Genomic DNA, 13717 nt, shown 5'->3' on the forward strand with positions numbered 1-13717 from the left:
CAGCCCTCCCTCTTCCAGATGTAGCTATCAAAACTCTCAGCCCCCCTCTCTTCCAGATGTAGCTATCAAAACTCTCAGCCCTCCCTCTTCCAGATGTAGCTATCAAAACTCGCAGCCCTCCCCTCTTCCAGATGTAGCTATCAAAACCCTCAGCCCCCCTCTCTTCCAGATGTAGCTATCAAAACTCTCAGCCCTCCCTCTTCCAGATGTAGCTATCAAAACCCTCAGCCCTCCCCTCTTCCAGATGTAGCTATCAAAACTCTCAGCCCCCCTCTCTTCCAGATGTAGCTATCAAAACTCTCAGCCCTCCCCTCTTCCAGATGTAGCTATCAAAACTCTCAGCTCTCCCTCTTCCAGATCGAGCTATCAAAACTCTCAGCCCTCCCCTCTTCCAGATGTAGCTATCAAAACTCTCAGCCCTCCCTCTTCCAGATGTAGCTATCAAAACTCTCAGCCCTCCCTCTTCCAGATGTAGCTATTAAAACTCGCAGCCCTCCCCTCTTCCAGATGTAGCTATCAAAACTCTCAGCCCCCCTCTCTTCCAGATGTAGCTATCAAAACCCTCAGCCCTCCCTCTTCCAGATGTAGCTATCAAAACTCTCAGCCCTCCCTCTTCCAGATGTAGCTATCAAAACTCGCAGCCCTCCCTCTCTTCCAGATGTAGCAGTCCAATTCCAGAAAAGTTTGCAGTAAATTCTACTAGACAAAGAGCTGAAATGACATCTGGGTATTTACTGCATACCCCATTTAAAAATTAAAAATCACAAACTAGGAAGCGTTCTACTATAATTTACGAAGAATGCATCATGTGCGATTGCGTTGTTTCCCGCTATTGGTTCACTGCCATGTCGATGTCAAAGCCGAAATATGTACGACATCCTGCCATTTAAAATAACTTCGAAATATCACATTATATAAAACGTTTATTTTCCTCATATTCAAACAGCCTACTATTTAGGTCGCACATATGGATATTCGGTCACGGCTACCGTCTCTCTCACTGTTAGGAACTCTCACTGTGATTGCATCCCAAATGACACCCTATTCCCTATATAGTGCACTACTTTAGACCAGAGCACCATGGAACCCTATTCCCTATATAGTGCACTACTTTTGACCAGAGCCCTATGGAACCCTATTCCCTATATAGTGCACTACTTTAGACCAGAGCCCTATGGAACCCTATTCCCTATATATAGTGCACTACTTTTGACCAGAGCCCTATGGAACCCTATTCCCTATATAGTGCACTACTTTTGACCAGAGCCCTATGAGATCCAGAGGGCAGTGCCACCACTCTGCTCTCTGGTGTTAAGGTGAGGGGCAGGTCCTCTCTGTTCTTACAGAGGGTCCCTACAGAGTCAGCTACAGTAGTGGGTCCCTACAGAGTCAGCTACAGTAGTGGGTCCCTACAGAGTCAGCTACAGTAGTGGGTCCCTACAGAGTCAGCTACAGTAGTGGGTCTCTACAGAGTCAGCTACAGTAGTGGGTCTCTACAGAGTCAGCTACAGTAGTGGGTCCCTACAGAGTCAGCTACAGTAGTGGGTCCCTACAGAGTCAGCTACAGTAGTGGGTCCCTACAGAGTCAGCTACAGTAGTGGGTCCCTACAGAGTCAGCTACAGTAGTGGGTCCCTACAGAGTCAGCTACAGTAGTGGGTCCCTACAGAGTCAGCTACAGTAGTGGGTCCCTACAGAGTCAGCTACAGTAGTGGGTCCCTACAGAGTCAGCTACAGTAGTGGGTCCCTACAGAGTCAGTATCTAATTCTTTGTATCTATCCTCTCTCCCACCAGGTCCGTTGAAGCTGGTGGTCCCTACAGAGTCAGTGTCCTCCTACCTGGGTGACACGGCTCTGCTGCGCTGTGAGGTGACTGGTGATCCCATGCCCGTGGTACGCTGGCAGAAGAACAGAGAGGACCTGCCCCTCACCTTAACCCCGGAGAGCAGAGTGGTGGTACTGCCCTCTGGATCGCTCCAGGTTAGCAAGGTTCAACCACCAGACTCTGCCACCTACCGCTGCCTGGCAGACAACCCTGGCAGCGCCCGCACCGGCAGTGATGCAGACCTACGCGTGTTGCCAGGTACAATAGCTAACTCCTTCTTAAACTATCTTTACAGAAATCTTCTGCCCACAGAGGTAAATCAAACTAGCTAGCAAGCGCACACAAGATTTAGTTCTGGGTTCTGAGATCAACTTCTAAAGTAGTTGACAGTGACACTGGATATTAATATAATACAGTTAAATATCATTTTGGATGAATCCTCTGTCCATTGAATACATAATCATGGTTTACTCTCAGAAGGACACCGTCTGAGGGTTTGTTAATAAAGCATTTCACAATACTGTACATTTTCAAATCTAGAACCCAGAAATCGCCCAGTCCCTGTGGACTGTCTTAAAACCTCCAACATATCCCTTACGTATCCTGTAATGTAGTCACCATAGCTGATCCTCCTTTTAACGTAATAAACCACTTATACTACAGCTCAGTAGGCCTTGTTTGACCTTATTTGAGTGTATGGCGCTGTGTATGACTGAACTCCAGCATGATGAATATCCCTGATGTTGCCTGGTTATCCTGTAATTTAATCACTGTGGTTTATCCTCGTTTGACCTTTAAAGGCCCAGTGTAGTCAAGAACATGACTGTTCTGTGTTTTACTTCAATTTCCACATTATAAAGTTGTAATAATGCTGTGAAATAGTGGAAATGATGATAATGCCCTTTTAGTGTAAAAGGCTGTTTGAAAAGGACTGCCTGAAGTTTCCGCCTGTTTTGGTGACATCACCAGGCAGTAAATGAGTTAATAGACCAATAAGAAAGAGAGTTCCAACCTCTCTGCCAATAACAGCTATTTTTCCGTTTTCCCCTCCCCACTCAGACCACTCCCAGACAGTCCTAGCTAAATTCTAGCTTGAGAAATTGTTCTTCGCTAAGAAGCAATTTTTTTTTTTGATATTTAGAGAAAAACAGCTGCATTGGACCTTTAAATTGGTGTAGTACAACAACAGAATTGTATTCTTCATCTACTTGATCTTGTAAAGGGCTTTTTTGTTTGTTTTTCTACACTTTACTGTCCAGATCAGGTCTGTTCTCTCTGGAGATCAAATCAAATTAGTCACATGCGCCGAATACAACAGAATACAACCTTAAAGTGAAATGCTTACTTACGAGCCCCTAACCAACAGTGCAGTTGAAAAAAAAAAACATGGATAAGAATAAGAGATAAAAGTAACAAGTAGTTAAAGAGCAGCAGTAAAAAATAACAATATATATACAGGGGGGTGCTGGTACAGAGTCAGTGTGCGGGGGCACCGGTTAGTTGAGGTAGTATGTACAGTTGAAGTCGGACGTTTACATACACCTTAGCCAAATACATTTAAACTCAGTTTTTCACAATTCCTGACATTTAACCCTAGTAAAAATGCCCTGTCTTAGGTCAGTTAGGGTCACCACTTTATTTTAAGAATGTGAAATGTCAGAATAATAGTAGAGAGAATGTTTTATTTCAGCTTTAATTTCTTTCATCATATTCCCAGTGGGTCAGAAGTTTAAATACACTCAATTAGTATTTGGTAGCATTGCCTTTAAATTGTTTAACTTGGGTCAAATGTTTCGGTTAGCCTTCCAAAAGCTTCCCACAATAAGTTGGGTGAATTTTGGCCCATTCCTCCTGACAGATCTGGTGTAACTGAGTCAGGTTTGTAGGCCTCCTTGATCGCACACACCTTTTCAGTTCCGCCCAAAAATTGAGGTCAGGGCTTTGTGATGGACAGTCCAATACCTTGACTTTGTTGTCCTTTGCCACAACTTTGCAAGTATGCTTGGGGTCATTGTCCATCTGGAAGACCCATTTGCGACCAAGCTTTAACTTCCTGACTGATGTCATGAGATGTTGCTTCAATATATCCACATCATTTTCCTCCCTCATGATGCCATCTATTTTGTGAAGTGCACCAGTCCCTCCTGCAGAAAATCTCCCCCACAACATGATGCTGCCACCCCCATGCTTCATGGTTGGAATGGTGTTCTTTGGCTTGCAAGCCTCCCCCTTTTTCCTCCAAACATAACGATGGTCATTATGGCCAAACAGTTCTGTTTTTGTTTCATCCGACCAGAGGACATTTCTCCAAAAAGTACAATCTTTGTCCTCATGTGCAGTTGCAAACCATAGTCTGGCTTTTTTATGGTGGTTTTGGAGCAGCGGCTTCTTCTTTGCTGAGCGGCCTTTCAGGTTATGTCGACATAGGACTCGTTTTACTGTGGATACAGATACGTTTCTACCTGTTTCCTCCAGCATCTTCACAAGGTCCTTTGCTGTTGTTCTGGGATTGATTTGCACTTTTCGCACCAAAGTACGTTCATCTCTAGGAGACAGAACGCGTCTCCTTCCTGAGCGGTATGACAGCTGCATGGTCCCATGGTGTTTATACTTGCGTACTATTGTTTGTACAGATGAACGTGGTACCTTCAGGCATTTGGAAATTGCTCCCAAGGATGAACTAGACTTGTGGAGGTCTTGGCTGATTTCTTTTGATTTTCCCATGATGTCAAGCAAAAATGCACTGAGTTTGAAGGTAGGCCTTGAAATACATCCACAGGTACAGTTCCAATTGACTCAAATGATGTCAATTAGCCTATCAGAAGCTTCTAAAGCCATGATATCATTTTCTGGAATTTTCCAAGCTGTTTTAAGGCACAGTCAACTTAGTGTAAGTAAACTTCTGACCCACGGGAATTGTGATACAGTGAATTATAAGTGAAATAATCTGTCTGTAAACAATTGTTGGAAAAATTACTTGTGTCATGCACAAAGTAGATGTCCTAACTGACTTGCCAAAACTATGGTTTGATAACAATAATTTTTTTGGAGTGGTTGAAAAACGAGTTTTAATGACTCCAAGTGTATGTAAACTTCCGACTTCAATGGGGTCATTAAAGTGACTATGCAAAGATGACAACAGAGAGTGGCAGTGGTATGGATAGGGGAGGGGAGGGGGGGGGGATTTAAATAGTCTGGGTAGCCATTTAACTAGATGTTCAGGAGTCTTATGGCTTGGGGGTAGAAGCTGTTTAGGAGCCTCTTGGACCTAGACTTTGCACTCCAGTACCGCTTGCCATGCGGTAGCAGAGAGAACAGTCTGTGACTAGGGTGGCTGGAGTCTTTGACCCTTTTTAGGGCCTTCCACTGACACCGCCTGGTATAGAGGTCCTGGATGGCAGGAAGCTTGGCCCCAGTGACGTAATGGGCCGTTCGTACTACCCTCTGTAGTGGCTTGCAGTTGGAGGCTTAGCAGTTGCCATATCAGGCGGTGATGCAACCAGTCAGGATGCTCTCGATGGTGCAGCTGTAAAACCTTTTGAAGATCTGAGGATCCATGCCAAATCTTTTCGGTCTCCTAAGGGGGAATAGGTTTTGTCGTGCCCTCTTCACGATTGTCTTGGTGTGCTTGGACCATGTTAGTTTGTTGGTGATGTGGACACCAAGGAACTTGAAGCTCTCAACCTGTTCTACTACAGCCCCATCGATGAGAATAGGGGCGTGCTCGGTCCTTTTTTTCCCTGTAGTCCACAATCATCTCCTTTGTCTTGATCACATTGAGGGACAGACAGACAGACAGACAGACAGACAGACAGACAGACAGACAGATCATATCATCTCTCTCTCTCCTGAGGTCTGTGACCTTTGCCGCCAGAGACACAACATCATAGAGGGAGATGAAGTACTTCTGGGTTCTCAATAGAGTGGATGGACTTGTATAACGTTTTGCCCGCTGGAAAAGTGAGCATAGCATTTTAACGTTTCCATGGTGATCAGTGATAACGATAGAATTGGGAATTAGAATACTTCATTTAAACGGACCTCTATGGTAACAACCCTAGCTGTTACCATTACAGCAGGTACTGCCAGCAGGAGGCTCTCACTGAGCATGTGCAAGTATCAATAGCTATTCCAAGCTGCCGAGCGAGAAGGGAAGAGGGTGCTCATCCAAATTCACATACCGGTTGACTAGCTAGACAATGACAATGTGTCCATCTGACGGTCTCCTTTGATAGTTCCAGTTGTAATCAATTCGGCGTGTTCCTCCCTATCAGAGATGGAATGGTGCAAGGTTAACCGTCAAAAGTATTGCACTATGTAGGAAATAGGGAGCCATTTGGGACACAAGCTTAGTCTCCTCATTGTGAGTGCTAACTCTCTCCTGGCATGGCGCGTTATTGTGCTGACAGCTGTCTCTGTGCCTGGTAAAGGCGGATACCTAGTTGATGCTTTCACATTTAATCCAACCCCTCTGAATCAGAGCGATGCCGGGGGGGGGGGGGGGGGGCTGCCTTAATCGACATCCACGACACCCAGGGAACAGGGGGTTAACTGCCTTGCACAGGGGCAGAACGGCAGATTTTTACCTTGTCAGCTCAGGTATTTGATCCAGCAACCTTCCAGTTACTGGCCCAACACTCTGACCACTTGGCTACCTGCTAGATCTGCCTGATTCAACACCCGTGTCCACCAAGATGTTAAGAGATTAAGGAGGCAACGTGGGACTCAAACATCCGTTTAGGCTTTAATCATAGTTTTAAGGCTTTAATCATTGTTTTTTTTTGTTTGCCTTTAATCAGTGTTTTTAGGCTTTAATCATTGTTTTGAGGCTTTAATCATTGAAGAATATATCTGAAAAATGACTCATGAGCTTAGTTGAACTGTTTAACCCCATTAGAACCTAGCCGGCCGAGCTTTGAGACGCAGACAACAGGCCACTGTGTTGAAGACATTAGTTGTAGCTTTAATTATACATGTGGTAGTGGGGTTGTTCACCAGGCAGCATTGTATAACAAAGATGTTGTTTCAACCTACTGCCAGTTTTTCGATTTTATATTTGTTCCTTCAAATGTTTTCGTGCTCCAATGCCACACCATTTCATTCCCCGTCCCATTCACTATGGCATACAGGGAAATGTAGGTTTATTCACTGTTGATGCAAATGCCATGAGACATTTTATTCCCAGTTCCATTCACAGTGAGTTACTGCTACTTGTTGTGGATCTTCACATTACAATATAGATACAGTTGAAATAGGAAGTTTACATACAACTTAGGTTGGAATCATTAAAACTCGTTTTTTCAACCACTCCACAAATGTTTTCTTAACAAACTATAGCTTTGGCAAGTTGGTTAGGACATCTACTTTGTGCATGACACAAGTCATTTTTCCAACAGTTGATAACAGACAGATTATTTCACTTATAATTCACTGTATCACAAATCCAGTGAGTCAGAAGTTAACATACACTAAGTTGACTGTGCCTTTAAACAGCTTGGAAAATTCCAGAAAATTCTGTCATTGCTTTAGAAGCTTCTGATAGGCTAATTGACATCATTTGAGTCAATTGGAGGTGTACCTGTGGATGTATTTCAAGGCCTACCTTCAAACTCAGTGCCTCTTTGCTTGACAAAAATAGAACTGTTTGGCCATAATGACCATCGTTATGTTTGGAGGAAAAAGGGGGAGGCTTGCAAGCCGAAGAACACCATCCCAACCGTGAAGCATGTTGTGGGGGTGATTTGCTGCAGGAGAGACTGGTGCACTTCACAAAATAGATGGCGTCGTGAGGAAGGAAAATTATGTGGATATATTGAAGCAGCATCTCAAGACATCAGTCAGGAAGTTAAAGCTTGGTCCACAAACGGGTCTTCCAAATGGACAATGACCCCAAGCATACTTCCAAAGTTGTGGCAAAATGGCTTAAGGACAACAAAGTCAAGGTATTGGACTGGCCATCACAAAGCCCTGACCTCAATCCTACAGAAAATTTGTGGGCGGAACTGAAAAAGTGTGGAGGACTACAAAGCTGACTCAGTTACACCAGCTCTGTCAGGAGGAATGGGCCAAAATTCCCCCAACTTATTGTGGGAAGCTTGTGGAAGGCTACCCGAAACGTTTGACCAAAGTTAAACAATTTAAAGGCAATGCTACCAAATATTAATTGAGTGTATGTAAACTTCTGACCCATTGGGAATGTGATGAAAGCTGAAATAAATCATTCTCTCTACTATTATTCTGACATTTCACATTCTTAAAATAAAGTGGTGATCATAACTGACCTAAGACAGGGATTTTTTTTTACTAGGATTAAATGTCAGGAATTGTGAAAAACGGAGTTTAAATGTATTTGGCGAAGGTGTATGTAAACTTCCCACTTCAACTGTAGCTTTACGTTTAAGTCATTTATCAGACACTCTTATCCAGAGCGACTTAAAGGAGCGATTAGGGTTTAGTGCCTTTGCTCAAAGGGATATCAACAGATTTTACACCTTGTCATCTCAGGGATTTGAACAAGCGACATTTCGGTTTACTAGCCGAACGCTATAAAACTGCTAGGCAGATCACAGTCTTCCCTCAAAAGATGCATATCTGTTGGCCCGTATTGTAAATTATGGCAATCACATGCTATCACAACTGTTCCTGTGAAAGAAATCTAGTCAAGCTTCGGTAAAATCAAAGGATTTATTTTGTAAAGATTCCTATTTCCTGCTATACAAATGGGTCATGTGACATGGATCTAATTTATCCAGTCAAACACATAAACACTTATGCGCACACACACACACGCACGCACACGCACACACACACACACACTCGCACGCACGCACGCGCACGCACACACACACTGATGCACACACACACACACACACACACACACACACACACACACACTTATGGACACACACATACACCCACACACACTTATGCGCACACACACACACACTTATGGGCACACACACATACACACACACACACACACACAATTATGCACACACACACACTTATAGACACACACACACATATACTTATGCACACACACACACACTTATGGACACACACTTATGCACACACATACACAGACACTTATAGACACACACACTTATGCACACACATACACAGACACTTATAGACACACACACACACACACACACACACACACACACACACATGCATTTAACTACCTCTTCAGTTGCTTTGTATGCCTGAGGAAACAAAGGCTTATGGAGGGCCATTTCAGTTCTATCTCACAGCCAATTGCTCTGGAGCCCTGAACCCTCAGTCTACCTGACACACACACACACACACGCACACAAACACACACACACACACGTTCACCCTCCATCTCCCTTTCTGTCAGATAAACCACTGACTACATGGCCCTGCCTGCACTTTGTGTTGTTGGGGAAATACAATCAGGTCTGGATCTAAATTGCAGGAATTGAAGTGAGAACAATCACAATCACATTGAAGAAATCCCTCAGTGTAGTGGTGACTGGACATTTCCCCCAGTGTGGTGGTGACTGGACAAATCCCTCAGTGTGGTGGTGACTGGACAAATCCCCCAGTGTTGTGGTGACTGGAGAAATCCCTCAGTGTGGTGGTGACTGGAGGAATCCCCCAGTGTGGTGGTGACTGGAGAAATCCCCCAGTGTTGTGGTGACTGGAGAAATCCCCCAGTGTGGTGGTGACTGGAGAAATCCCCCAGTGTTGTGGTGACTGGAGAAATCCCCCAGTGTTGTGGTAACTGGAGTTGGATTTTCTGAATTGGGTGTCTTAAACAGTTCAGGTTTGTCGAGACGCTGTTGTGACATGCTAAGATATAAGGATGTAGAAGGAATGCATTGTGGCTTATGTTACCCCACAGTGATGTTTGTTGTTCCCTCCTTAGTGTGTTGTTCCCTCCTTAGTGTGTGTTGTTACCTCCTTAGTGTGTTGTTCCCTCCTTAGTGTGTTGTTCCCTCCATAGTGTGTTGTTCCCTCCTTAGTGTGTGTTGTTCCCTCCTTAGTGTGTGTTTTTCCCTCCTTAGTGTGTTGTTCCCTTAGTGTGTGTTGTTCCCTCCTTAGTGTGTTGTTCCCTCCGTAGTGTGTGTTGTTCCCTCCTTAGTGTGTTGTTCCCTCCTTAGTGTGTGTTGTTCCCTCCTTAGTGTGTGTTTTTCCCTCCTTAGTGTGTGTTGTTCCCTCCATAGTGTGTTGTTCCCTCCTTAGTGTGTTGTTCCCTTAGTGTGTGTTGTTCCCTCCTTAGTGTGTGTTGTTCCCTCCTTAGTGTGTTGTTCCCTTAGTGTGTGTTGTTCCCTCCATAGTGTGTGTTGTTCCCTCCTTAGTGTGTGTTGTTCCCTCCATAGTGTGTTGTTCCCTCCTTAGTGTGTTGTTCCCTCCTTAGTGTGTTGTTCCCTTAGTGTGTGTTGTTCCCTCCTTAGTGTGTGTTGTTCCCTCCTTAGTGTGTTGTTCCCTCCATAGTGTGTGTTGTTCCCTCCATAGTGTGTGTTGTTCCCTCCTTAGTGTGTGTTGTTCCCTCCTTAGTGTGTTGTTCCCTCCTTAGTGTGTTGTTCTCTCCTTAGTGTGTGTTGTTCCCTCCGTAGTGTGTTGTTCCCTCCGTAGTGTGTGTTGTTCCCTCCTTAGTGTGTTGTTCCCTTAGTGTGTGTTGTTCCCTCCATAGTGTGTGTTGTTCCCTCCTTAGTGTGTGTTGTTCCCTCCTTAGTGTGTGTTGTTCCCTCCATAGTGTGTTGTTCCCTCCTTAGTGTGTGTTGTTCCCTCCTTAGTGTGTGTTGTTCCCTCCTTAGTGTGTTGTTCCCTCCTTAGTGTGTGTTGTTCCCTCCTTAGTGTGTGTTGTTCCCTCCTTAGTGTGTTGTTCCCTCCGTAGTGTGTGTTGTTCCCTCCTTAGTGTGTTGTTCCCTCCTTAGTGTGTGTTGTTCCCTACTTAGTGTGTGTTGTTCCCTCCTTAGTGTGTGTTGTTCCCTACTTAGTGTGTGTTGTTCCCTCCATAGTGTGTTGTTCCCTCCTTAGTGTGTTGTTCCCTCCTTAGTGTGTGTTGTTCCCTCCATAGTGTGTTGTTCCCTCCTTAGTGTGTTGTTCCCTCCGTAGTGTGTGTTGTTCCCTCCGTAGTGTGTTGTTCCCTCCATAGTGTGTTGTTCCCTCCTTAATGTGTTGTTCCCTCCTTAGTGTGTGTTGTTCCCTCCTTAGTGTGTGTTGTTCCCTCCTTAGTGTGTTGTTCCCTCCTTAGTGTGTGTTGTTCCCTCCGTAGTGTGTTGTTCCCTCCTTAGTGTGTTGTTCCCTCCTTAGTGTGTTGTTCCCTCCTTAGTGTGTGTTGTTCCCTCCGTAGTGTGTTGTTCCCTCCGTAGTGTGTGTTGTTCCCAATTTACCTTGTATTTGCCCTCAGCAACAGTCTTTTGTCTCTTGTTCAGAAAGTTCTATATGAACCACAGGGCTTGTTAGGAGATGAGACAACACAAAGAAAAATAACATTAAAGGAACAGACAGAGGTAACAAAAATAAAATGTAAGTGAATAAATCTCATGGGGATATTCTGGCGCAAAAAAACGTTACAGTGACGTAAAAACGCCTAAGGACATACTGGCCTCGGGATGAGAATGAATTAAACATTTTGAGCCTTTTGACAAAATGATTCAGATGATGTTTCCCATTGAAATATGTAGTCATTCATCCACTGACAACCACACAATTATAACCAGCCACTATTATAACCAGCCACTAGTTTAACCAGCCACTATTATAACCAGCCACTATTATAACGAGCCACTAGTTTAACCAGCCACTATTATAACCAGCCACTAGTTTAACCATTCACTAGTTTAACCAGCCACTAGTTTAACCAGCCACTATTATAACCATTCACTAGTTTAACCAGCCACTAGTTTAACCAGCCACTATTATAACCAGCCACTAGTTTAACCAGCCACTGTTTAACCAGCCACTATTATAACCAGCCACTAGTTTAACCAGCCACTGTTTAACCAGCCACTAGTTTAACCAGCCACTATTATAACCAGCCACTGTTTAACCAGCCACTAGTTTAACCAACCACTAATTTAACCAGCCACAATTGTAACCAGTCACTATTTTAACCAGTCACTAGTTTAACCAGCCACTATTATAACCAGCCACTAGTTTAACCAGCCACTATTATAACCAGCCACTATTATAACCAGCCACTAGTTTAACCAGCCACTAGTTTAACCAGCCACTAGTTTAACCAGCCACTATTATAACCAGCCACTATTATAACCAGCCACTATTATAACCAGCCACTAGTTTAACCAGCCACTATTATAACCAGCCACTAGTTTAACCAGCCACTAGTTTAACCAGCCACTAGTTTAACCAGCCGGTAGTTTAACCAGCCACTAGTTTAACCAGCCGGTAGTTTAACCAGCCGGTAGTTTAACCAGCCACTAGTATAACCAGACACTAGTTTAACCAGCAACTAGTTTAACCAGCCACTATTATAACCAGCCACTAGTTTACTCAGCCACTAGTTTAACCAGCCACTAGTTTAACCAGCCACTAGTTTAACCAGCCACTAGTTTAACCAGCCACTATTATAACCAGACACTATTATAACCAGTCACTAGTTTAACCAACCACTATTATAACCAGCCACTATTATAACCAGCCACTAGTTAACCAGCCACTATTATAACCAGCCACTGTTTAACCAGCCACTAGTTTAACCAACCACTATTTTAACCAGCCACAATTATAACCAGTCACTAGTTTAACCAGCCACTATTATAACCAGCCATTGGTATAACCAGCCACTAGTTTAACCAGCCACTATTATAACCAGCCACTAGTTTAACCAACCACTAATTTAACCAGCCACAATTATAACCAGTCACTAGTTTAACCAGTCACTAGTTTAACCAGCCACTATTATAACCAGCCACTGGTATAACCAGCCACTAGTTTAACCAGCCACTATTATAACCAGCCACTATTATAACCAGCCACTAGTTTAACCAGTCACTAGTTTAACCAGCCACTATTATAACCAGCCACTGTTATAACCAGCCACTAGTTTAACCAGCCACTATTATAACCAGCCACTATTATAACCAGCCACTAGCTTAACCAGCCACTAGTTTAACCAGCCACTAGTTTAACCAGCCACTATTATAACCAGCCACTATTATAACCAGCCCCTAGTTTAACCAGCCACTATTATAACCAGCCACTATTATAACCAGTCACTAGTTTAACCAACCACTATTATAACCAGCCACTATTATAACCAGCCACTAGTTAACCAGCCACTATTATAACCAGCCACTGTTTAACCAGCCACTAGTTTAACCAACCACTAATTTAACCAGCCACAATTATAACCAGTCACTAGTTTAACCAGCCACTATTATAACCAGCCACTGGTATAACCAGCCAGTAGTTTAACCTGCCACTATTATAACCAGCCACTATTATAACCAGCCACTAGTTTAACCAGCCACTATTATAACCAGCCACTGTTTAACCAGCCACTAGTTTAACCAACCACTAATTTAACCAGCCGCAATTATAACCAGTCACTAGTTTAACCAGTCACTAGTTTAACCAGCCACTATTATAACCAGCCACTGGTATAAACAGCTACTATTATAACCAGCCACTATTATAACCAGCCACTAGTTTAACCAGCCACTAGTTTAACCAGCCACTATTATAACCAGCCACTGTTTAACCAGCCACTAGTTTAACCAACCACTAATTTAACCAGCCACAATTATAACCAGTCACTAGTTTAACCAGTCACTAGTTTAACCAGCCACTATTATAACCAGCCACTGTTATAACCAGCCACTAGTTTAACCAGCCACTATTATAACCAGCCACTATTATAACCAGCCACTAGTTTAACCAGCCACTAGTTTAACCAGCCA

The 13717-nt window shown here is 43.7% G+C and overlaps 1 protein-coding gene across 2 annotated transcripts in view; it reads left to right on the forward strand.

The window, feature by feature from the left end:
* LOC115149549 (netrin receptor DCC-like) overlaps positions 1 to 13717 on the forward strand; it is a 499682-nt gene that overhangs the window by 199692 nt on the left and 286273 nt on the right. For both annotated transcript variants that reach the window (XM_029692499.1, XM_029692500.1), the window contains exon 3: positions 1794 to 2081. In XM_029692499.1, the coding sequence (XP_029548359.1) occupies positions 1794 to 2081 (288 nt within the window). The remainder of the gene's footprint in view (positions 1 to 1793; positions 2082 to 13717) is intronic.

This window comes from Salmo trutta, chromosome 15 (genome assembly GCF_901001165.1).
Source record: "Salmo trutta chromosome 15, fSalTru1.1, whole genome shotgun sequence".
Taxonomy (NCBI): domain Eukaryota; kingdom Metazoa; phylum Chordata; class Actinopteri; order Salmoniformes; family Salmonidae; genus Salmo; species Salmo trutta.